The following is a 26,813-nucleotide window of genomic DNA, read 5'->3' as shown; positions in this document are numbered from 1 at the left end:
TTGGGGGAAGGGGGTATATCTCTGCATCTTCCTCTCAATTTTGCTATGAACCTAAAAATGCTCTAAAAATATATAATCTTTTTTTAAAAAAAATACACTGTATGATTCCATTTATAAAAAGATCAAAATCAAGCAAAATTAATATGAAGTGTTAGAAGTCAGCAGACTGGTTCCTTTTGGGGGAGTAGTGGGTGGAAGGAAACTTGATTTGTGCTGGTTTACAGGGGTGTGTTCACATTGTGAAAACTCAGTGGGCTGGACAGTTAGGATTTATTCCTTTCCCACATAAATTATACTTCAGTAAAAAGTATTTTTCAAAGAAACATTGTTTTGGAGTTAAAAACAATAACATGAGAAAAGTATCTGGACGTAACATCATTCATACAATCATAAAATGCTACCCAAGCCTGCACCTTGCCTTTTGAAGTTCACAGGAGGGCTTATTCTAAAAACATATTTTAAAAGTGATCAATTAAAAAGTACTGGAATGGCTCCAACCTGGACCCACTGTTAACAAAGGTTTCTGGCAAAAAAAAAAAAAAAAGCTAAATTCTACTGGAACTCCCAAGACAAATTTAACCTGATTGTACTCAGAAGAAACAGGAACTGCATGGTGCTGCTCGAGAAGAAAATACTTGTCTTCAGCTGTGGCAGGGATTAAAGAACCACTTGTTGTTTTATTTGTTTACTAGTCACACTGTAAGGAATGGCCTCTTTTTTTCCACGGGTTCATGTGTCACATCCCAAACACAGACAGTAAGGCTGGATGTTAAGATGCTGGACTAGGTACCTACTGCCGTCATCCCTCCCATAGCAAATTCATAGAAATGATACAAAAGATTTTTTTTTTTTTTTTTGCATGAGAAGTAGAAAAGGGAAGGAAAAAAGAAGAGGAAGAAAAAGAAGAAGGAGGAAGAACAGGAGGGAAGATGGAGAGGAGCAGAAGGGTAGAAAGAAAGGAGGGGGAGGGGAGCAGAATCATCAGCATAAAGGTACCTGAGCTGCAGGTGGAAGGGGACTTTCAGTGGCTGAGACTCTTTGAGGAATCCCTGGGGCAGAAAACAAATAGGGTCGACTGAAAAGAGAAATCACAACCCTAACTGTGAGCAACAATACCACTGTGGAAAGTGGGCACAACACAAAATGGGTTTTGTTCCCAAAAGTGTTTTATACCAGAAGGACTACATATCTCCCACTTAAGAGTTATGTGGCCATCTGATGAGAAACACTGTTTTTTTTAATGGATTGGGTAAGATCAACTGCTTATAGGATGGAGGCAGTAGAGGAGGGTTCAATTCAGCATTCGCTGAGTATCTTCTAAATGGGAAGACTCTCCTAGACACTAGAAGTCCTATGGTTAAAAAACGGCCACTGATCATGAGGAATGCAGCCTACTGCAGGAGACAGACGCACAAACTTTTCATTTCAATATGATGTCATTAAATGTGCAGGGTAATACAGGAGGACAGAGAGAAAATCACTTACACTGACCTTAGAGTTGAGAGAAGGCTTCCTGGAGGAGATGACACCCCCCCCCCCAACCTGAGTCTTGAAGGAGGAATGGAACCAATGTGCCAGAGCAACAAAGGGTTGATGTGCTTGTATGCAGCACTAACAAATGTGGATTTCATTTGGAAGGTGATGGAGAGTAACTGGAAAGTTTTAAGTAGGGTGGCTAATTCTGCATTTTGGGGTGGTTCACCCTAGTTGCCATTTGGAGGGTGGACCTCAAAGGATAAGACTGGAAGCAGGCAGCCACGGAATTGAGAGGCACTTTCAAAGGGGACTGGGTCAGAGATAGTGAGGACAGAGTTAGGAGAGAGAAAAGGGATAGGTAGAGAGGATTAAAAAAAAAGAAGAAGAAAAGAAAACTTGAGTAGTATCCAAGATTTGGGCCTTTTTGACAGGAAGATGGTGGTGGTGACATTAAGTAGAAACTGGCCCTACAGAAAAAGAAATAAGTTTGGCGTAGAAAATAATTATTTCCATTTTGGACATGGTGCATTCCTGCAAAAATGCTCAGTGGACATATCCAGAAGGAAATTAGACATATGATTCTGAAGGAGACAGATTAAGATTTAGGAATATGGCTTTGGAGGGTTATGGGCATCTAAGTGATACTTAACCCATAAGAGTAAGTTATAATCTCTAAGAAGCGAGGCTAGAGATTGCAGAACACTAGACCAAGGGTTGGGCTCCAGAGAACACTGCCATTTAAGAGGGAGACAGAAGAAAATCCCACAAAGAGTCTATAAAGTAGAAAGCTGGGAAGTATGGAAAGAATCTTGAGAGAATGATGACTTGGAAACTATAGAGTATAGAATTTCCAGCAAGAAAAAGTCCAGTGCAGGAGAGAGGTCCAGTGAATCATTTGTTCATTAGATTTGACTACATGGAGGTCATTGTTTTTATAGCAAGAGCAGTTCCACTGGCTGCAGGGATGGAAGCCTGTCGTGGTTTGCAAAGGGAACAGGAAGTGGAGACTACAAACAACCCCAAAGGGAATGAGAAAGAGAGGACAGCAGGTGAAGGAAGACATGAGATGGAAAGATCTGATTTTTTGTTCTAGTTGTGGAAAAGACTATATTTATACATTGAAAGGGAAGAGAAAGAGGTTGAAGATACAGGAAATAGAAGGAATTGTTCATGAAATAATGTGTTGTAGCATCCTGCGCAAGGGATGGAACCCACAAGAAGAACAAAGTACGGGAATCATAAGCCAGAGATAAAAGAGAACAAGAGCTTGGCTAATTTCATGTTTGGTCTAAAGAATCTCGTTATTTCCACAAAGTGAGAGGGAAGGTGTCCATGATGGGAATAGTTGCTGATTAGGAGTTTTGAGGCAGGCGGTTAAAGGTTGGCAACGGTCCCTGTGGGAGTAAATTCAACCATAACAAATAACAGGATTGTGCAGCAGCGTTGAGAACCCACAAAGAGACCATGAATTTATAGGAACTAATCTGCACATTTGTGAGTTTTTCTTTCCTAGTAGCACTCAGTACACTGAGATCGTAATGGAGGAGAGGAATTATGGTGTTCTCCCAGGCCTGGGGTTTGGCCAGCAGAGTAAAGCAAAGGGCAGTTGAGGGTGGTGGGGAGAAGGCGATCTGGGAGATCACTATGTGATCTTGGGCTAAGGCAAGGCTCTGATGCTGGAAGCATCAAAGAACTAGAGACTGAAATAGAGAACAACTAAGCGGGAGAGATAAGAGGTTGTGTCTGAAACACAGGGGTCTGTCTGTTAAGCACAGGAGTAGTAATCTGGAAATAAAGAGGATAATGGATGCCAGGGAAAGAGAATCACATGTGTAAAGACAGATGCAAAGAGGAACAGAAGGAATTTTGGTGTAACGGGAACACGCGTTGCATAGAGGAAGGAGGCATAAGATCAAGGTGGGAACGTGCTCTAGGCCAGATTGGGAAGAGCCTGAGCAGGTGTGGACATTGGTTCCTCTCCAATGAGAAACCAGAGGAGTTCCCAGATGGGGAGGTCCAAGATGGCTGTGAGTGTGCGGGTCATGCCCGGCGGTGCAAGGGCTCCTCCTCCACCAGGGCTGAACTCCAAGCCAAGCTCTCTTTGCCAAGCCACTCACCTTGCTCTGCAGCTGCTTCAGCAGGAGGAAGATAATCTTTACTTTACCACCCTCCCCTCCCAGAATGGAAGCGCTTCTCCAAATCAGCCATCTGAGGGGATGCCTTTCTTATTGGCTAGCAGTGGCTCTGAGTGGCGTGACAGGATCGGATGGACTTTTCAAGGTGACCTCCCTGATCGCAGATGACCTAGAACGAGGAGGCACAGTCAGCAGGACAACAGAACTATCAGCACAGCAAGGACCCAACCAAAGGTAGCAGCCGAGAAGAAAGAAGAGGAGCCAGTTCCAGAAAAAAGCTTGTGGCAGAATTAACACTGGGCACCTTAGGGGCGTAGGGACAGCAGGAAAGGGAAAAGTTGAAGATGTCTTGGATTCATTCTCCACTGTGTTCCTAGACCTGACCACAATTAATGCTCAGTTAATATTTGTCAACTGAAGAAAAAATAATAGAGTTGCAAGCAACAAAAACACTTTCAAGGGAAAGATATTGTCTGCTTGGATGAAACTCTCTACCCAGAGGAAAGAGTAGCTTCAATGATGTTAAGCCTCCTACGTATTGCGTGAGTTGTAGAGCTCTGAGCACCCATCTAGAAACTTAAAACGAGTCACTCCTATGCAGTGGTTCTCAGCCTTAGTTGAACATTCAAATAATCTGAGAAGCTTTTTAAAATCCCAGTGCCCGATAAAAAAATATTTTTTAAAAATCCCAATGCCCACACTGAACCAGTTGACTCAGAAACTCTGGGGATGGGACCCAGCCATCAATATTTTTTAAAGCCACTGAGGTAATTCCAATATATAGTCAATTGCTCCCATGGAACTTTGCAAATTCTATTCCAGATTCCTAGATGTGGTCATTAACACAGCATAGACAAGAGCTGGGTCGGAGACAGGGCAGAATGGTTTAACGTATTTGACCATCTTGTCACAATGAATCCTCCATTTCTCATGAACTCTTTCTACCTAGTGACCAGTTCTTCAAAATTAATTCTAACATCTTGGCAAAAGATGAAAAAAGTTAAAGAAATTCATTACATTGCTTCACTGATTTTAGGAAACTTGAACCATGGGCCAAATATAGTACAAAATAGGGACTTAAAAAAATAGTTTAAAAAGTAAAGAAGGCACAGATTTGGAAATTATTTTAAGACCCTTTCGATGAGGTTAGACATGTTCAGACGTAGTCAGAAAGACTAAATACTATAGAGGGGAAAAAAGAAAAGTTTAAAAATAATTTAAGTGTAAGAATGAGGATATTTTTGTACAAAGTGGAAAGTGTGTTGGAAAAAGGAAAACGGGGAAAAAAAAAAAAAACCTAGGGCAGGAAGATATCTAGGTTTCAGCCTAGGGGATTTTCCCACTGAATTCTGCACTGTGATGTGGAGACCACTCACCTCCGTGAGCCTCATTTTCTTCCTTTATAAGTGAGCCTCCTCACCCTGGTGAGTGCCAGCCCCTTCTAGCAGCCAAACATTCTCATTCCATCATGTTTAACTCAAAACTGAACACGCTGAAAGTAATTTAACCTCACCCTTCTTGACACGAAGGAGAGCAGAGCATTGCTAACCAAAAAAGGTAGTCCGAGGACCTGCTCCAGGCTGGGATTGTTTTTAACTAATCCACAACAGATAAGGGTTTGAGAGTAAAGGTTTAGAAACTTTCACGGGAATTGAATAATCTCTGTTGAATCACAAGACAAAATATTGAGGTTTGTATTTTGTATATCTTTGTGTTTTTATTTCACTTCTCTAGTATTTTAATTTCATTATATTTTATGAAAATATAAGTCCACAGCAAACTAGAATCTTTTGGAGGGGGGGTTGTCAAAAGCAAACATCTATTAGAATCTTCTTTGATTGGTCTTTTACCACGGACAGTTCAGGAAGCTCTGAGCTAGAGGACCACTGTTACATTTGAACATCAATGCAAAAGGTGCACGTAGAAAAAGCGAATGCAGACAAATTAATTTCTACCTTACCCACTTTGAGTTTGCATTTCAAAGCCTATTTCATTTTACTTCAGATTGTTGCTGTTAAAAGTTGTTTCCTGCTATAGGTTTATCTGCATTGTTAGCAGCTCTTCGAAAGAAAGCAGCCTGTATTAGAAGTCAAACGGTAAAGGGTTGGTTTAGCAATACAATCGTCCTCGGTGTCCATGGGGGATTGGCCCCAAGAGTCTCCACAGATACCAAAATCTGAAGATGCTCAAGTCCCTTACGGAAAATGACATAGTTTGATAAATAGCACTCGGAATCCGCGGGTGCAGAACCCGCGGATGCAGAAACCCACAAATGCATAGAGTCGACTGTAGGAGCTATTTTCTCAGGCAAACCACAATGTCAGGTATCCTGGAGAAGTTACTAACTCCTGCTGGAAAAGGGAAGTACTCTCCTTTTCAAGAAGAAAGTAAGTCACTCCCTCCTGATTGGAAACAGCTAATCATGGGGTATGAAACTAGGCAGGTAGAGACACCCTTGTTGAAACAGAGGAAGTCTGCACAGGGGGGTTAATTTTCCCGAGATTGTGCAGCTAGTGAGAGGCGGTGAGGACAGGATTCAAACCCGAGACACCATACTGTGTGACAAGCCTGCACGCTTTCTGCTGCTCTACCATAAAAATGCTCCAGGGGGACCCTGAGAGTGAATGCTTAGATAATGCTTCCCTTCCAGGGGCCTGAAATAGGGTTATAAATCAAAATAACGTGGAGTGCTTATGAATCTCCTTAATAGGTAAATTCCCTTGTTCTATTTAGAGCTTTCCTCACATGGACAAGATCAACATTTGTCCCAAACTGATTTGCACATCACTCGGGGACATACGGGAGGAGAGGAATGTCAGTGCTGTCCACACCAGCTGTCTTGAGCCGGGTTTGATCTAAGTTACCAGTAAAGACGCTCCGAAAGCAAACCACCCAATCCTCTTAGGCAATCAGTGGGCAATCAGTGGGCTATCAGCTAAAACTAAGTGACTGTCCCTGAGAAACAGCAAGTCTTTGCAGAGATTATACACACTGTAAGGGATCCAGAAACTATTGATTAGTTTAATACATGCCTGTTCAGTGAACTAAACAGCCTTGCTACTTCCGATAAACATCTACACGGGGAACTGAAATTGTTCATCAATTATTGAGCTCTCTAATGTAAACAATTCCAGAAAAAAAAATCAGATTTTTAATATATGGACAATGCATGTTTTTTTCAGTCTATATTTTTGGCATCATTTAGTTTTAGCTTAAGAATATAGCCTTGTACTCTGCTATATCATTGTTCGTGAACATATTAAAATTAATAATTCTGAGGATTTTTGCCATCCTCTAAAACATTCAGCAAAACATTTTTTCCTCCCTTGTACATACTAGGGACCTTTTAAAGGCACCAAGTGAATGATCCCTCAATTCTTGGCATCGCTGATTAAAAGTTAATATTTGATACAGGTACCAAGCTATTAATACTGAAACGTTCTGATTAGGTACAATGGGTGTGGCCACTTCATAACAGGCATAAATTAGATTTTTTTTTAAAAAAACTCCTGGGTGATATGGGCATAGGTGGTCAAAAGACACAGATTTCCAGTTATAAGAAAAATAAATCCTGGGGATGTACTGTACAGCGTAGTGACTATAGATACAATACCACATTGCATATTTGAAAGTTGCTAAGAGAGAAAAAACTTAAAAACTCTCATCATAAGGAAAAATTTTTGTTAACTGTGTCATGATATATGTTAACTAAACTTACTGTGCTAATCATTTCACAATATCTACCTATGTCATTATGTTGTACGTCTAAAACTAATACAATGTTATATGTCAGTTAAATCAGTTTTTAAAATAATACGTAAAAAGAAGCTCATTGTCTTGTCTCAAGGTGCATTTTAAGCACATAGACCTGGTCTGAGATTATAATGGCACGAGTTCTGAATCTTCAGGTTTGCAGTGAGTCATTTTTTAAGTCAACCTTCAGCTGACTGTTAAGAAAGGTCTTGGAAGGTCGTGAATGGAGTCTAACAGTTGGTCTTTGGGCCTCCGAGATACAGATGGCATCTATAGTGATGCTGTAGGATCAGGTGGGAAACAGTAAAGAAATAGAAAAGTAAAAACAGAATAAAATCTAATGGCACGGAGTTTCGCTTAAAACAAAAATTGATTGAATTCTGCCCAAAGTGGCTTGTTGTTTCCTGTGCCAGGAACTACTGTGCGAACCCAGCAGGAAGTGTGTTACAGAAGAGGATCACATTACACCCTTGTTTTATGGTTCATTTCACGTATTTAATGCAATCTGAGAACCTGCAAAAGGAACATGTTCGAAGGAGGGCATAGGCTTTTTGTCTGGTTTTGTTTTTTGTTTTTTTTTTTTTTAAGTTTCTTTGAATCAAAACATTTGTTTTAACAAGGGACTTATAGTCCCAGAGAAACAGGACTTCCAGGGCTGCGTGGTGAAGACATTTCTCTTTGTCACAATATTTAGAGCAGGACCCGAGGTTGAGCTGTGTCTAGGGTTGAGTTATGTCTGTTCCCTTTGCTGTCCTACTCAGGACATTTCACACATGAAGAATTACAGCCATGCCCAGGAATGGTCTAAATCATTCTGAATTCCATATAAGCTCCTCCCAGGGTCTCTGATTTGATTGAGAGCCCATGATGCTGGGGGCAGCGGGGGTGTGGGAAGAAAGGAATATATTAAAGATGCAAACGAGCAATGTGTTTGTCAAACAAAAGACTGAGTTCTTTCGTCAGTATGGCTTGAAAATGTGTGAACTGAACAACTGGGTTTCCTTGTGGTGGCAAATGTCGCCCCTCACGTGCTGTCTGTTTTCCTCTCCAGAGACCTCAGTATGAACAACATCAGTCAGCTGGCCCCGAATCCTCTGCACGGTCTCCGTTTCCTAGAGGAGTTGTAAGTATCACCGGTGACGTGATGCGTCCAGTCAACGCTGGACACGTTCTTGTATCTGTCTCATACTTACTTATGGGAACCAGATAAAACAAGGCAGGGAAGCTGTCAGCACCAACAATTTTGGCACATGAGGAAACACTTAGTTGGGAGGGGAGAAGAAAGGATAGCTTATGATTCTGGAAATCAACTTATAAAAGAGTTTACCATGAGGCTACGACGTTCTAAGGTGAGACGGAGCCAAACAAATTAAAATTTTAAAACAAAGCCTGTTTAAAAGAGCTGGATGGCTCTTTGGAAATAGTTAAGCAGCAGGATATTAAACGTTTGAATACTGGTTCATGTTTATTAAAATAGCAAGTAAAGCTATAATCAAAACCAAAAACTGCCGCTTAGTCCGGCTTGTCACAGGGAGAATTGAGTCCACATTTCGCAGCACCAAAACTTCTTGTCCTAATCACTTTTAATTACTATTTTCCGACTTTTAAATTTAGCTTCCCTGAAGGCTTGAACAGCAAAACGTGAAATCTACAGAAGACTTAAAACTGGTCTCTCCCAAACTCAGTGTAAAAAAAAAAAATCAATTTTTTTTAAAGGAGGAAGCTAAAATTAGCTAATGATACACAGAAGAATCTTGATTAAGTCTGGTAATCACTTTCTAGAAGATGAAAAAGAACTCTATAAACCAAAATCTGCATTTAAAAATTCATTTGATCTTCCCCTTTTGAGGGACGGGACCAGGGAGGGATGCACCGTCCTCGTCCTCATGAAGAGAGTTTGGCACCATCCGCTAAATAAATCCTCTGACTGTTGATTAAAGGAATTGTTTAGGCAATGACCTCTTTTGAAAATACTTCCTAGAGTCAGGGTCCAATTTGGGGAGTAATTTAAATTGTCGATGCACCACACGATCCACCTTGGGAGGTGGAAAGAACGGTCCATCACAACCAAATTACACTGCATCGATCATTTATTTTCCGAGGGAATAATATTCTCAGGTTTCTCCCCTTTAGAGTTGGATCTATATTTATTTTTGATGGCATTACATTTTTAACAAATGCTATTGTTTTACTACTGAAATCAGCTGAATATGCCCAGATGGTCATCAAGGGCTCAGATGACTAGATTGTCATTCAAATAGTGGGTTTTCACTTTGGGTTGTCCAAGGGTCCTCTTTTCCCTCTTGAATTTTCTCTCTGGCCATTTCTGTTGCTAAAAAGTGGACCCTCGTCAGGGCTAGGACCATGTCTGTCATAGTGTGTAATGAATAATCAATACATTTTTGATGAATAAACTGATGAGAAAGCAAAACATGTAAAAAGAGTTTCTTATACTTGTTTGCTGCCTTAGAAAAAAGTAACAGATTTAGTTGACATTAACCAATATTTTTAAAAATTATTTTTAGTAAATTTCAAATGTCAGGGTTTTTTTTTTCTTTTTTATATTCTTCTCTTCCTCCCTTCCCCACCATAATTAGTACAGAATACTGAGTCCTGTTTACCTCCATATTCCCAAACTATGCATTCCCAATGCTTTTCTCTTAAATTTCCTTGTAATACACAATGACAAAAGGCTTCCATTCTCCCTCAAAACACAACGCCTCAATTTTAGACCACAGACCAAACCAATAAATAATTCACTTCCCCCAAGGACTCTGTTTAATAGAGTTCCTCCCTCCATGACCCAACTCATTCAGAATGACTTCTGTTTCTTCATGGGGTGAATGTTAATTCTCATCCAAGACCAGTTCTTCAAAAGATAATTGAGAAAAAAAAAGAGGAGGGAACTACCATTTGAAAATGCTATTTTTTTTCTGAATTGTCTTATTTTTATGTCTCTGGAAACTCCATCAAGTATCTTGAGCATGGAATCATAGAATGTCAGAAATAGAGGGGACCCTTTAAAGATTATTCATTCCATTTTCTCATTCGGCTCTGAAATTCCCTCTGCTGAGCTGGCTGACGTGCTGCATTTAAAAGAGAGACCACTTTCCCATATATAATTCTGCGCTGCATCTAACTGATGTTTTGAAGACATCATTTTTCCCTTAGTGGCAAAAGGGGATAGTATTTATAGAACCTGGAAAAATGATCAGCTCTGCTTGGTTCATTCTGTTGTTCCCAGGGCTAAATTTAGGCCATCGTAGGTTACACACACACACACACACACACACAGAGTCAGCAGAGCTTTTTGGTGATGCCTTTGTTATGTGCTGATTGTTTCTATTAGACTTACTTGTGTTTAAGTCTATATTCTCCTCTGGAATATAAGATCTTCAAAGTAATAATGTAAGTATGACAACAATAGAGCTTACTCTGTGACAGGCACTGTTCAGAATGTTTTATCCCACTGAATCCTCCTAACAACCCCATAAAGTTAGACAGTAGTATTATTCCCAGTTCAAGATTCAAAACAAAAAACAACTGAAGTACAGAGAAAACAAGGAATTTACCCAAGACAATGGAATTCGTGTCAGAACCCAAGGTCACTTTAAAGCCATACTCAGCATGCAGGGGGACAGTGGAGCGTATAGCTCAGTGGTAGAGTGCGTGCTTAGCATGCATGAGGTCCAGGGTTCAATCCTCAGTACCTCCAATAAACAAACAACAAACAAACAAACCTAATTACCTACCTTCACACCAAAAAAAAGAAAGAAAACAGAGGGAGGCGTAGGAATTGTGCATGATTTTCTGTGCTTTGCTTTCCCCCAATAGTACTGAGTGCAGTGGTTTGCAAGCTGAACACATTAAAGTGTTGTGAACTGAGTTTCATAATGATAGGTGTGTTTATCTGTCTGCATCTGGGTATATGTGAGGGGATGAGAAAAATAGAGTGAGACAGAAGGTAAGAAAGAGCTGTCTACCCAGCCCAGAGAGATCGGATATTCAGGTTATTAATTCATCATATGTTGGCGTATCATCAGAATTTTCAGGTGCAGAATTTCACCAATTTAGCATTGCTTAACAGGAACATTAATATTTTTACACGTTACTCAAGCAGCATGTTTTATATGGTATTCTACTTGAACTAATAAATGCCCATCCATACAGCTAGACATCTGTTGTTGTGCATGTGTGTATGTCATGTATCTCTTGTTATGACAAATGAATTAGACCAGTAAATTAAAATAAAACACTTAAATTTTACTGTTCTCAAAGTATTCTTTCATTCAGTTTATTCAGCTCATCTCTATGCTTTATTCTTTATCCATTCATTAGGAAACTGCTACTAATAGTCTCAATAATATTAATAAAACTCTTAACCATAAACCTCAATTTTGGGGGGAGGAAGGTAAATTATTTGTTTTTTAATGGAGGTACTGGGGATTGAACTGAGGACCTCGTGCATGCTAAGCACACACTCTACTACTGAGCTATACCCTCCCCTCATAAAACTCAATTTTTTTTAATCACTATTAACAAAGCCAAGTTGCCACTCTTCCCCTTGGCTCTAATTGCCCAATACATCATTTCTCTAGTTTACTCCCTCTAACTATGTGATATAAACTGTGTAGAGAAATGTAGTCATCTCTCACCCATCCCTGGTGCTGATTTCAGAATCCTCTAAGAATCAGTAAAGCCTTAGAGGCCTCACTGACATATTTTTTTTAATCTATTGTAACCTTGGAGAAAGTGACTATTTAAGAAGAATTAAAGCCATCACAGTTAACGGTCTCCGTCTCTTCCCCGTGACGTTCCGGAACACTTATTACCGTTGTCACATGTCTTGGTACATTCAAGTCTTGTTACTTACGTTTCATGTTGGTTGTTCGTTATTTATGTTTTATGACTCTGCAAGGTGACCAGACATACGCAGGCCAGACGTCCTGCTGGTGCAATGTGATAGCGCAATCAAAAGAGAGAGCCTTTAAAAAAAAAAACCCACCATATCTGAATGTGGTTAGACTGTGCTGTGTAGAGAGGAGATACTGATCTAGAGGCAGAAGCAGGCCCAGGACTCCTGTTCTGGCTCTGCCCGCTTGCTAACTGATAATCCGGTGACCTCCCTGGGCCTCAGGGGATGATGATGAGGGCAGCCCTTGCCTGTGTCTTGAGATGCTGAGGATCAAATGAAGCAATGATGAAAGAACTTTGGCAAACTATAATTTACATACTGAGTTGTGTTCGTGAAAAGAAAACACTTTCAAGAAGATTCTAACTTCCTTCTTTCCTATTTCATGAGCTTGATTTTGCAGTAACCCCAGGGGCCCAGGATTTGTGAAGAAAAAGCCGTTTTCCAGTTATGAGCTTTAATGGGTATAGGCGACCAACGCAGAGAGTTTTCACCAAGCTCTAACATCCTGCGCAATGATTGCGTTTCTCTCCAACAGTATCTCTCCCAGTTCTGTGTATTTGGTTCTACTAGGGACTTCCTGTTAATGTTCGCTGTTTGGACAATTGAGAGGTCCTACCTTTGGTCCCGTGAAGCGTGGTTGAGATGTTAGGAGCTAATGGCGGATCTGACGTCTACAAGTTCCTTTAAACTTAGATTGGCAGCTTGATTAAACCAGAGGGGAAAATGAATTGTTACCATTTTAAACAGTCTAAGGTAAAGGCCTTTGTTTCCAAGTAGTATTTTCAAATCTTCCCAGATTCGAATGCTATTGGAATCAAATACTCAATTTAGGAAGGAAACCTGAGAAGCTCTAGGGAGGTCCGTTTTTAAGTCACTATTGTTCCCTGGAACTGTTTGCTCGTATTATGGTTGGCCTTGAAGAATCTCTGTGTAAACAGTGGATATGTACTATTGCAGATGGGATTAGCAGTGAGAAATACCACCAAACTTCCCGAAAGCCCAGTCTGTGCCTGCTACTTCTGCTTCCTCCTCATGCTGCTGCAAATAGGGAGTCCTGTCCAGCTTGTCTTTTGAGAGTTTTGTCTGAGGATCAAATGAAATGATGGTAAAGGAACTTTGGTAAGCTGTAATCCACAGTCTGGGTCGTGGTACGGAAAGGCAAGCTCCTTCTTGCCCATGAGTGATCTTCCTGACCCTTTGCCCTTGTCCCAGTGCTCAGGTTCCCCTCTTCATGAGCTGGCGATTGATTCTAAATGCTGCCTCTGTAACTTTAAAAGTCGTATAAAAAGTTTTTTTTAATTTTTAAATGAATCATTTTAAAACATAAGAAATGAAAAGAAAAAAATGCCGCCCCTTTGAAACTCTTTTTTTTCTCTAGTGTTAGTTTATGGCAGTTAATTTGGTTCTCTTCCAAATGTCTATTCATACAGCTAGATATAGACATTTTTGTATCTGTCCTTGTGTATGTATGTGTGTGTATGTATGTGGATGTGGATATATGGGTGTTTGTGTGTTTGTATACGTGTATGTGTGTGTGTATGTGTGTGTGTTTGTGTTTTTGTGTAGGTGTGTAGGTGTATGTGTATGTGTGTATACATGTCTGTATGTGTGTATATGTATCTATGTGTGTATGTATGTGTGTGTTTTGTGTATGTGTGTACATATGTGTATATGTATGTGGATGTGTGTATGTGTGTGTATACGTGTCTGTATGTGTGTATATGTATCTATGTGTGTATGTATGTATGTGTGTGTTGTGTATGTATATGTGTACATATGTGTATATGTGTGTGGGTGTGTGTATATGTGTGTATACATGTCTGTATGTGTGTATATGTATCTGTGTGTTTGTGTGTGTGTATATATGACAATTTGTTATGACAATTAGGGCACTGTTCTGCACGTATCCCACTGCTCTGCCTCCCATTCTTTTTCTACTTAGCCCTCCTTTCTCCTCCACCCCCAACTCCTATAAAATATAGACATTCCTAAATTTCTGCGCTTATTTTTAGTGGCTCCTTTCTCAGTCCTCTTCAGTTCATTCATTCAACATGGATTTATCGAGCCCATGGGAACATGAGGATGAATAAGACTTGCTGTGTTTCATTCATTCAGTCCGCAAGTCCCCACCCCCGCAACAGGAGAGCTTACGATGTAGAGGGGGAGACAGATGATCAGCAAGGAAAGAGGCACGTGTGATATGTGCTGGTTGTGACAAGCGTGATAAAGAACACAAACATGGTTAAGTAGAGAATAAATCACAAGGGATGACAAGGAGGGAGAGTGTCTCTAAGAAGGTGACATCTGAACTGAGATCAGGAGGATGAGGGGGAGTCGGTGGTCCTAAGAGCCGGGGTAGAGTGTTTCTAGCAGGGGAATAGTGTGAGCAGAGGCCCTGAGGTAGGAAAGAATGTGACATGTTTGTAGATCTGAAAGAAGGTCAGTGTGGCCCGCGTAGAGTGAGAGGGAGGGGAGGGGACAGAGTTGGAATGGGAGGAAAAGGCCAGATCACGCAGGACTGATCATGCTACATAGAGAATTCAAATAAGAGTGGGAATGGCAGTGGGAAGTCATGAGTGGATTGTATGCCGCTACTGAAATAAATAGGATTTACAATTTATAAAGACTTCTCTGATTTCTGTACGCAAAATAGATTGCGGAATTATGGAAGCCGAGAGACCTGTCAGGAGGTCACAGACGCATTAAGAGATGGCTGCAGTTGTCTGGGAAAGAAACCCAAGATCTAAACTACCTCTGTTATACAGATGACCCCCAGATCTGTATTTCTGCTTAAGATCTCTTCTGTCTTTTGACTGCTAGTGGTTCTCAAAGTGTGGTCCCTGGACCAGCAGCACTAGCACCACATGTAAGCTTGGGAGAGATGCAAACCCCAGCCCAAGCACCCCACCCCAACCTCGGGAATCAGAAACTCTGGCGACTGAGCTCAGGAAACTGCCTTTAACAAGCTCTCCGGGTGATTCTGATGCACGATCAAGGCTAAGGACTACTACTTGAGGCTACTGGTTCTCGAATTCTAGTGACAGCAGAATCACCTACAGTGCCCGCGAACTGCACATCGCTGGGCCCTGCCGCAGAGTTTCTCCAGCAGGTTGAAGGTGGGCGGGGAGGATGTCAAGAATTTGCATTTACAACAAACCCTCAGGTGAAATGTATTCTACGAATCTAGGGACCACACTTTGTGAAACATCGACGACCTGAGTGACGGGTCCACCTACCTGGCAGGTGCAGAACCAGATCGTTCCTGCACACACACACCACCCCCACAACAAGCTTTTTCTCCTGCCGTCGCTTCTCACCATCAGCTTTCTGATTATCCAAACTAGTGATCACTGGGTCTGTCACTGATTTTGCATCTGTTATTCTTTCTCACCTCCCATGTGAGCCAATTTCCAAGTCCTAGCGCTCACAACTCTGCCTTGTCTTTCCTATTGGTTTACTCTGTTTCATCACCACCTAGTTCAGGTTCTTACTGTCTCCTCTGGATAACTTAAAATTTATTAACTAATCACCTCTCCTGATGCTCCCAACAATGAGTGAATGAATCATTGTCTCTGGGGTTGGAGATCAGGAAGGTCTCTGGATGATCTTATCACTGTGAAACTGTGAGGACTGTTTCAGAGTTTCCCACCTTCAGTAGGCATTATTTATAAACCTACAAATTACAAGGGCCTGTTCCTAGAGATTCTGATTTAATGGGTTTCAGTGGAGATCCAAAAATAATTCTTTTAAATTCTACAGGGGCTGAGGCCCACTGGAATATATGGAAGCTTCACAGCAAAGGAATACAGTCAGGCACTCATCAGTTGACTTAAATGTAGGATCCGAAAGGAGGTCTGAGGGCGAAAGATGTCTCTGAGTAAGGTTATAAGATTAGGTGCTAGGACACTGGTAAGGCACAGTCGATAAAAAGAGGGAATTCAAAGGGAACAACTGCTACTTTGGAGGCAAGAGGATGTCTGGTCCTGGATATACCAAGTGCAAGGCACCAGCCGGACATCCAGATGGAAATATCAATAACTAAGTCAGAACGTGAGCCTGGAGCACGACGACACTGCCCTAGAGACGACTGGAGAGTTGTTCACAAAGAGGTGACTGTGCAAGGTGCTGGGGCAGATGAGGACCTTGAAAGAGGGTCTGGGCTCTGATTCCCAGTGTGGGTCTCTACCCGTGCTAACATCACCTGAGAGGTTTATTAGAAAGCGGATTCCTGAATCATTTCCCCCAGAAACTCTAATTCACTAAGCCTAGTTTAGTGTAGGGGATCTGAATTTTTGGCGACTTCTAAGGCAATGGTAGCATGTGCTGAAGTTTGAGTGCTGCTAGATAAAGAAAAAGACAAGGTGTGAGGACAGAAGCGTGAAGAATATCTACGTTTGGTGAATGAGCATTAAAAGAAGGGCTAGCAAGAAGAAGAGAGAAAGACAACTGCTGGTAGTGGTGAGAGCAGAAAGAGTGTATGGGATCCAGGAGGCAGTGGGAGGACTTTGAATAAGAAGCAGCAAGCAACAGTTTTCTTACAGCCGGTACCTCCAGTAAGGCAGCCATCTGTGTCCTTGTGTTTTTCCTGTTTTAGACTGGTTGCTCCTGATCAACCCAAGCTCCAGACCAACCTGCTTTAACCAAAGAGATGTTTAAAAACTCAAATGGGGGGAGGGTATAGCTCAGTAGTAGAGCGCATGCTTAGCACGCATGAGGTCCTGGGTTCAATCTTCAGTACTTCCATTAAAATAAATAAATTAAATAAATAAATAAACCTAACTACCTGCCCCTCCCAAAAAAAAAATTTTAAAACAAAAAAATAAAAATTCAAATGTTGGAGCCAAAATGCTATGGTTGACCCAAATTCTCTTGTGTAAACATTCGTACGTAAGCCTGAGCAAATAAACTTAACCTCCCTTAAGCCCAGGGGACTAGTCAAAGGGGAAGAGTCATGTCATTTGTTTAATGTGGTTTTTAAAAACATTTAAATAACACAATGTATATAAAGTACTTAGCATTGTGCCTAGAATTTATCAACTGATTTACAAAAGGTACGTGCTATTTATATGCCCCAAAGCACTGTACGTGGCATATTGAAAGGGCTCAAATAAATTGCTAAGCTTAAATCCGATGCATAATGAAGACGGGATATTCTTCAGCTTTCTGATCTAGTTATGTAATGGCTAACCAGCCCTGCTGGACGAGCGATGCCAGACCTGAAGCAGTTCTGACGCTGAGGCCAACTGTCTTTGGAAATACAATCAAATGATCCATCAGTAAATACTGATTCAGCTCCCTGTTCTGGGCAGGCAGTAAGATTATAATCAAATCAGGTAGACTACATATAAAGTGGGAGGAAATGAACCTTTATAAATAGCATTGTATAGAATACGTCCTACAGGAAAGTGAACTGTGGACTGAGGTAATTAAGGAAGACGTCACAAAGGAGTTGAAACTTGAAATTCATTAGTCTGTGATTAAAGAAACCATAGGGTCACATGTCCACTAAAGATCTCCCTGCTGCGCTGAAGAGTTCACTTATTCAAGACAGTGGTCTTAGCTCTTAAACCTTGAAATATGATGTTTTTCTATCTCATGTAAAATGAAAACAAAATGGACAGTTCATAAATTCACAACGTAAGAAAGAATGATTTGGGGCTGGATTTGACCAAGTAGACATGCTTAACTTCTTGTGGGAAGGTACGTGGGTTCCCCAGTTTTTGAAAATCACAATTTCTTGAGGCATATTAGGAAAGATGCTTTTTTTCTCCAATGGGAAGAAAAACTGTTAAGTCTTATCTTATTCAGAAATGAAGATGATGAAAGATATTTTCATGAAATAATTTTAGAAACAGAGGGAAGAAACCAAAAACAAAATCTCCCAGCCAAATGGCATGTGGGTCTCTAGGGTTGGAACATAGTCACCCAGAGATTTGTTAGTTCAAATCTTTGTGAGAGAGATTTGTGTGCAGTTCTCACCACTTGTGTACTCAAAAGTCTTTCTTTCCCTAGAGTTTATATGTATTTAATTTTAAAATTGCTAAAACCATCCCACATGGTAAAGAAATGAGGGGAAGGATGCAATGATTTCCTTAAACTGCTTTTGACAACGAGATAGATCTTCCACCAGCCCAGCAAAGAGCTAATAGCCCATCATAAATTCCTCTGCTTTAAGACAAGCTCCCCTGGTAACACAGGTCAGTGGCTCCACAGATTAGTTCTGAATACCGACTGAGGCTCTGAAAGTCCTTGCCCAGAAAAGAAAAACAGTCCATGTGAAATGAGTGAGCTATGTTTCAGGAAATGTAACAGAAAGGTATTTCCCCTGACAATAATTCCACTAATAAAATAAATAAATGAAACGTTTTCACTTTCTCCTTTTCATTTCCAAAGTCAATGACTCAGAAACCATCAAGCTACGGTTAAGTGTCGATAAGCCCCCACGTGCAGGCTCTGTTCTAGGACTCCAGAGCTGTGCTGCTGGAGTCATGGCTGCGAACACGATCATTAGGGACATTTGGGCTGAAGTAACAGTTCCTGGTCAGTGGGGTCTGATCAGTTAAGCCACCTGCGATCTCCAGCCACACCTGATCTGTCTTAATTCATTAAGTGAGTCTGATAGCACAGCCATACACAAATCGTGTCCTTCAGTATTACATCTAGCACTTCGGATAACTAATCAAATGCGTGTGGGTTAAATAGAATACAACCATAAATATAAAATGTGGTGGGTTTTTCTTTTTTTTTTTTTTCTGGCTGCCTACGTTTCACCTTGACCCTGGTGGTTTGCATGTGGGATTTTCTTTCTTCAACACCAAACTCCACCACTTACCGCCTCCACCCAGGCAGCACCGCGCCAGCAGCTCCCGTCTGAACAGCTCTAATCACCTCCTCTGCTTCCACGTTTGCCCCCAAAGGCTCTTCCCCTTCTTTAAAAGGGTCCCATCAGAAGGACCCTTGGAAAACACAGAACTGATCGCATCACTGCCCAGCTCGAAGTCCCCACTGTGGCCTCCAAAACCCTGCGTGAGGTGGCTCCGGACACCGCTCCAGCCTCACCTCGTCTCTTTCCCCTTGGTCCCCTCACTGCAGCCATGCTGGCCTTTTTGCAGTTTCTGGGCCACGCCAGGCACCCTCCCACCTCAAGCCTCTTGTACTACTGTTTCCTTCGCAAGGTACCTGCGTGACTCGTCCTTCACTGAAACGCCCTCTCAGCAGAGAGGTTTCCCTGACCATCTCGTCTGTAACAATAGCCCATCACCTTCACAACCACCGCCCAGGGCTCCCTCCCTCTCTCCTTGCCTAACTATTGTATAAACATTTTTAAAGGAGAGTTTTATATATACATAAAATGTAAGCTATAAAAGGATTTATTGTAAATGAGGTAATTTATTATATTTCTTTTTTGGCCCTTCTTTCACCAGCTCTTTGAGTAGAGATTTACAGAAATTTTTTGCAAAGTATGACAAAACAGGGTAGTTTACAGTTGCTGTTGGCATTTGTGGTCTGAACACAACTGTATTGCGTTTTTAACGACTAAATGAATTCCACGTGAAGAGGGTTATACTGACTGTCTCTCCTCTCCCTTGAAACCCACAGACGTCTTGCCGGAAATGCTTTGACACACATTCCCAAGGGAGCATTTGCTGGCCTTTACAGCCTTAAAGTTCTGTAAGTAAACCGAGTATTGTTTGTTCTATTTCTGATTTTAGTGCCAAGTGGATGCTAATTAACTTGTAAGGCCTGAGTTCCTCTAATGAACTATTTCGAGCCACGGGATGATTCATCTCGATTCCAGTCTGTCTACACTGATGTCTTAGAACCCTGTTATACCTGGCTGGATTCTGTGTGTGAAAAAACTTCCTCTCTCCTTATCTGCCTTCTAGTACCAAAATTTGTTTGCTTCTACATAACCAACTTACCAACTCAAACTTGTGAAAGAGTATTTCCATTTAGTTTTGTGTTATGAAGTTGGGGAGAGTTTCTGGAGTCATTTTGATTCAAGTGAATAAAATTACTATTATGCTGACATAATGAGATCACAGCTTCAAACTATTTGCAAAATCTGTTTCCTCAGGATGCACTGAATAAAGATCAGCTAAAAAAGAAAAAGTCAAGTTTGTGTTCCACTTGTGAATAGATGTGGAAAAGCCTAGTGCATAGTAGATGCAATGAGTCGTTGTTTAATTGAGAAATGTTAATTCACTGAGACTTGTAAAAAATGGACTTTCTTATTATTCAACATCCAACTTCCTAATTTTTTTAATCAGAAAGCTCATTATTATTGACACCTCCTTCTTCCAGTACCTGTTGCTTAATTTTCTTTCAGTGTATTCCGTGTTGAACAAAAAGAGACCTAGGTAGAGAAGATAGGTAACACAAGCTGGAAGTCATACCAGGGAAGTTTCCTCTCAAAGGAAATAACATGATTCTATTTCCTTTCTTTAAGATAAAAGTTATAAACTCACAGGAAATCGAAATTGTGATGAATACACAATGACTGACTGATGTGGAGGTGGCCTGCTGCTTTTTTAATCTTGCTTTTCCACTAGCCAGCAGAGTCTACCCCCAACTTCCATGAAGGCTGTATCATTAACTTTTTTTTTCCCCCAGTTAACCTCAATTCCCTGTTGCCTGTGGTAGGCTCTCCAGGGCCTCCTGAAATCCTGGAGAACAAACACTCACCCCAGCATGTGATGGAACTTTGAGATAGGATGAAGGTTCTCTGTGGTATTTCAGTCCTATCTCATAAAAAATAGAGAATGATTTTGATATGCTCTTATTTGTAAGAAATACTCATTTATGAGAATACCCATACTCATCTGTGAGAATGTAACACTTTCTGATTTTCTCATTGCAACACCTACAGTATGTCTTAGCGTGTTATCTTTATTTTAATAAAGGTATTTCCTTCTTTCCCATATAATATAAAACGAGGATAATCTGTTGTATGTCTTAACTACAGATCTTACTCTAGTATCCATCTGGACCTCAAGTCTCATTTCCCTGTTCTAGTATCAGAATAACTTCTAATCGTGTTATTTCTTTCACATCCAACCTTATTCATTAAAAGTGAAGGCAAACATCTAACACATTCATAGAACTCTCTCCTAGGACAGTCACATCTGAGCATCACATATGTCCCTTGATTATAAATTAATTTTATTTCTCCTTTACAGTTCATTATGTTGATTCTTTTTCTTTGAAATGATGTCTGTAGATAGGCTATATTTTTATGAATTTTATCTAAATGTAATGGGTGCAGCATTATAAAATATTTGGTATTAAAGGGAGAATTGGGTCCAATAGAGTTGAGAACCACAGTACTGGAGGTACAATGCTGAATAAGACATGGAAACTGTCTCCAATATTTATAAAATCCTCATGGAAACTGTCTCAAATGTTTTATAAAGTCCAAAAGGCACTGGAAGAAAGAAATAACTGATTAGATTGTAGCATGGTGAGAGAGACATAATATACAAGTAATATCCGTCTGGGGCTCTGACCAGTATAAGGACGGCAAGGAGGGCACATGGTAAAAAAAAAAGACAAAGAGAATGGGAATCCAGTCTGCGAAGATGGGAAATTAAGATAGCAACAGGCCTCTTTGGTGAGGCCCGCTTTATATCTGAAATACTATTACTGTGAGCTCTGGAAGATCACTGTCATGTAAGGTGATCACCCCTGTAAATATTGGCCTTCATAAAAAATAAGCTACAGGTTTGGTATTGCAAAATACCCAACCCAAGGGAGCTCTGAACCAGGCTGTCCTCAGCGAAGGCTCATGTTCTCGGGGAGGCCATACAGTCAGGGGCTGGCTTATCCCCGGGCCGCCCAGCACCAGAACCAAAGCCACGAGGAGGTGACGGATAGCGCTGACCACAGGGAAGTCACAGCCAGCCAGAATTCTCCCATTCCCAGAAGACGGCCTGGAGAGCTACCCAAGACCTAACCGCAGGACAGCTAGGCACAGGGAATACCTAAGGATCAAGCTATTGACCGATACAAACTCCCCTTTCAACGTCTGATGTCGTCTCCCGCGGCTGCACTGTACCTGATCGTTAGTCCTGTTGTAAAAAACAAGCAAACAAAATGGTGCTGTTAGAGTAGCGCAGGGACGCTTACGGAATAGTGAATATTTTCAGGCTCCTCAGGAAAAGAAATTAAGAAAATACGGAGTCAGCTTTTGTCTCTAGAGAGAGTGTTTCATTTTTTCTTTTCTTATACGTATGTGAATGATAGAAAGGAAATTGTGAGTGCCCAAACCACATTCAGTTGGTGGTACATTCTGCTTATATTCAATGCCTTGAATAAAGGGTTATTTATAAATGAAATCAACAGCCGTGTTGTGCATGCTCTCTGGTTTAACTGCACTCCACAGTGCTGTAAACCTTTTCATTGTTTTGCCTCCCACTGGACTATCTTAAACAAAAACAGAATTTCCTAATTAACTCACTGGAGACCTATAAGACTATAATGGAGATAATTTGCTCTTGTTTTGTCATTTGAAAGTAATTAAACAAAAGTTCTTTATTTAGGGAGCAATGAGAACCTAAGTGATTTTTTTTATTATATTTTTAGTGTTTTACTGGTAGAAGTGGTTGAAAATTAAATTGCTGGGAGGTAACTCAGAGGTAGCTTTAAAAGTTATCATTAGTAAAGCTTAAGTTCCATTTTCTGAAGCCAGATATATAAAGCTGAGAAAGTTTGCAACTTTTCAGTGAAGAGAAACCATTTAAATATCCTCTACTTATCCTCTACTCCAATTTTCCAATATTTTAGGAAGACCACATTATAAGAGCCTCACTGTTTGGTTAGCAAAGCACAAGAGGACAATTCAACACACGCTATGAACCAGTAATATATCACCTACAAAGTTTAGACATCAATTAAGTCCATTATCTGTATCTTATCATTTAAATTGATCACACAACTAATGAATGACTTAGAAAACATTTTTGTCAAGTTAAAATTATATATTAAAACTGCTTGGAAAAGTATAAAATAACATGGAAATGTGAACGTTTAATATTTAGATATTATTTAATAATTTGATAATATTTAATAATAAATTATGTAAAATATGAAATTCAGGCTATAATTTTCCCAATTCCCTAACCAGTAATTGAAGTGAGAGGTCTCCTTTAAAGTTAACTGTGTTCATAAGGAACCAATATATTCTGAGACACTGGATTTATGAAATGTTAATTGAATCCAAGTTTAACATAATGAAATTACTTGTGTAAAACCATTGGATTACAAGTGACAGAATTATACTCCTTTGAAAACAGAATCTCAGCCAAGGTGTGAAAAGCATAAATTTTATGATCTCCAAGTATTTTTCACATCTTATTTGTATATGAGCTCACATTTGCATATCTGAACATGTAATAAATGCATATTCATATTTTAATCCTCAAACACCTTATCAATCAAATGATATTATTCTACTCCCATTATGCAGATAAAAGACCAAGGGCCAAGGAGATTAAACAGTTTGCTTGCCAAGGTCGAAACTTAGGCCTTATCTCCAAGTTCAATGTAGCCTCAAGTTCAGGTGAAAACACTCTTAGAAATACTTAGCATGGCCCAGGGTGGTTCTCAGTGTGTGGTGCCTGCCCACTAACACTGACATCACCTGGGAATTTGTTAGGAATGCAAGTTCTCTGGCCCCCCCTACTTTAGCGGCAGAGAGCCCAGCAAATAAGATTTTTAACAAGCCTTCCAGTGGATTCTGATGAACCCTAAAGTCTGAGAACCTCTGGCACAGAGTTGCATTTTTTGCCGATTTTATTTTCCCATTCATTATAATGTCATATCCAGTACAGTCTCCATATGTCATTAGTCTTGAAGAGAGGTTTATAAGTTCATACTAGAAGGGCCAATTTTTATTGAATGCTCACCAGGCAGCAGGTGTTGTTCTGTGCACTTTCACTCATTAGATCGTCACAATAAGCCCTGGGCAGGTGGGTATTATTACTGGTCACTGAGACGTGGAGAGATTGACTGATTTCCCTGAGGCCACGGGGCTACTGGCAGGGAAGAGCTAGTCAGATTCCAGAACCCACGCTTTTAATCATACCGTACAACCTGAGAATTGCCCACTCACTCTGCCACAGGATGCTGCAAGGCTCAGTGGAAAGTCCACCAAGCTTGGGAGTTAGACGTACCTGGTGCTGAATCCCAGCGAGTCCACTAATGCAAAAGCTTCAATTGTGGAGATGAGAGAACCAGGCAAATTGTTTCTGAAATCCAAGCATAAATTTGTAACCTAATAAGCAGAAATATTTTTAACTGTCTTTTAAAAACTGTCTGCTTTCCTAAAATAGTCTTCTGACTCTGGCTTACGTAGACCATGAAATACTGGTTTGGGGTTGAGGGGAGTAGCAGCAAAATTAGGATGTTGTACACTTTTATGAATAAGTGGCAAAATACAAGAAAGCGAATGGGAATTTTTTTCCATACTACTTCCCGCTAGCAGTGATGTATTTTAATTTCATTGCTGCCAGTTTTTTCCACTCTGTAGTCCCCATGGTCTGAAAAGAATTGTTGAACCCCAGTGAGCAAAAGTGCAATACTTCACAAAAAGAATTTAATTTATAGCAAAATATGACCACACATATTTGGCTATATTTTGAAGGGAGACGATCTTTAATAGCCTCCTACTCTTTTTTTTTTTTTTTTTTTTTTTGGCTTAAATAACAGGAATTTATTTTCCTACAGTTCTGAAGGCTGGAAGTTCAAGATCAAGGTGTCCATAGGTTTGATATCTTCTGAGTCCTCTCTCCTTGGCTAGCAGATGTAATAGCTTCCTACTGTTATCCTTATTTCCATTTTGTCTAATCGAATTGTCCCCATCGTGAGCCTTTATAAAACATAAATAGGATCCAGTCATGTCCCTGCTTAACCCCTTTGACAAGAGTTTCTCACCACACTTACAGCCTGCAAGTCCTCCATGAGATGGCTTTAGGTTGTCTTCCAGTCTCTTGTTCTCACTTATTCCTCCTCAGTCACAATTGATCCTTTGCTGCCTTTAACAATTCAAGCAAGCTCCAGCCTCAGGGCCTTTGCACCTGCTCTTCCCTCTTCTTCAGTAACTTCCCAGACGTTCACATGTTTCCCTCCATGACACCATTCTGGTCTTTACTCAAATATCACCTTCTAAGAGAGACCTTCTCTGACCACCTTTAAAATAAAATTCTTACCTCTCATTACCATCTACCCCAAATCCATGTTTCGTTTTCTATTCATAGTTGTCTCCTATTATATATTCATTTGTTAATTTTTAGTTATCTACCATTCCCCACAGGAATTCAAGCACCCCACAGGCCAAGGTTTTGTCTAATGCTCTGCTGTTTCCCTGACACCTAGAACAGTGCTTAACATTGCTGTGCCAGTAATTGTTCATTATTAACTTTTTTTTAACATTTTTCTTCATCTGTTTTAATATGCAGTATGCTGCAGAATAATCACCTAAGACAGGTGCCCACAGAAGCTCTACAGAATTTGCGAAGCCTTCAGTCCCTGTAAGTATACTTGAAATTGCAAACTGTTCTCAGGAGTAATTTGGGAAGAAGCATTGAAATGTCCAAATGACCATTATAGTAAACTCCTTGGTTGGGGGCCAGAGCTAAATACATTGAGAGCGAGAGTTTCCATTAGAGCAACAATTCTTTGCATGCTCACTAAACAGCACATATGGGAGAGACCAGTGTTGAAGTTTGGGGTTTCAGGGCAGAGACTTCATCAGACAACCTGCAGTGAAAAGCCTCTGGGATATGTTGGTATCACCAGACAAAACATCCAGGATCTTGCCCTGCATCCCCCTGTACCGTGTTTTAGTTCCTGAATTCAAATCAGGGATAATACTTTCTCCTTTTATCTACAAAAATGAGTCAAAATCTGGACTTCTTGGCTATTTCAGTTTATTTTGTTTTTAGATTATCTGAGTTGCCTTGTAATGCAGTTTTGCTGAGTCAGATAAAGTCTTAATTTTTTTTTTATTAAGTTCTATATGTACATCAGGGGTTCTCATATCAGTAAGCTAAGATATAACCATGTGTCTTAAAGTCGTACTGGGCAGGTCTACAAACCAGGAGCTCCCCATCACCACGCACAGACGTACGAACACATTCACAAACAGTCCTGCAGAGACACACCTACCTCAGGCTCACACACCACACACAGACACAGACACACACACACACAGCAGTGGAGCCGGGGTTCCCTACTCTGAATCCCCAAATTGTAAGAGGTTGTCTACAGCGATTATTTGGCAAGACTGCCTTGCGTACTCGATGATAAATCTTCATCTCATCAGAATGTGTAAGTGTTTATAACATATTGCACGATTTCCAGTCTGCACATGTGTGATAATATGCTTTCATCTTCCTCACCCTCGAGGTCCTCATCTGTCAAACAAAATACTGATTTCTGGTCTAGAATGATGAGGGCGACACATGCATTTAAAAAAAAAAAAGGCAAATGAATATTGCAGACTCTAATTGGAAATCACTGTAAGGAATCCGTCAGTT

The 26,813-nt window shown here is 40.5% G+C and overlaps 1 protein-coding gene across 4 annotated transcripts in view; it reads left to right on the top strand.

The window, feature by feature from the left end:
• Positions 1 to 26,813, top strand: part of LGR5 (leucine rich repeat containing G protein-coupled receptor 5) — a 112,144-nt gene that overhangs the window by 45,924 nt on the left and 39,407 nt on the right. For all 4 annotated transcript variants that reach the window (XM_074375398.1, XM_074375397.1, XM_074375399.1 and 1 more), the window contains exons 2-4: positions 8,416 to 8,487; positions 19,879 to 19,950; positions 25,734 to 25,805. In XM_074375398.1, the coding sequence (XP_074231499.1) occupies positions 8,416 to 8,487; positions 19,879 to 19,950; positions 25,734 to 25,805 (216 nt within the window). The remainder of the gene's footprint in view (positions 1 to 8,415; positions 8,488 to 19,878; positions 19,951 to 25,733; positions 25,806 to 26,813) is intronic.

Source organism: Camelus bactrianus, chromosome 12 (assembly GCF_048773025.1).
Source record: "Camelus bactrianus isolate YW-2024 breed Bactrian camel chromosome 12, ASM4877302v1, whole genome shotgun sequence".
Classification (NCBI taxonomy): Eukaryota; Metazoa; Chordata; class Mammalia; order Artiodactyla; family Camelidae; genus Camelus; species Camelus bactrianus.
The sequence above is the reverse complement of the archived record's forward strand: the minus strand, read 5'-3'. Positions and strand labels throughout refer to the sequence as shown.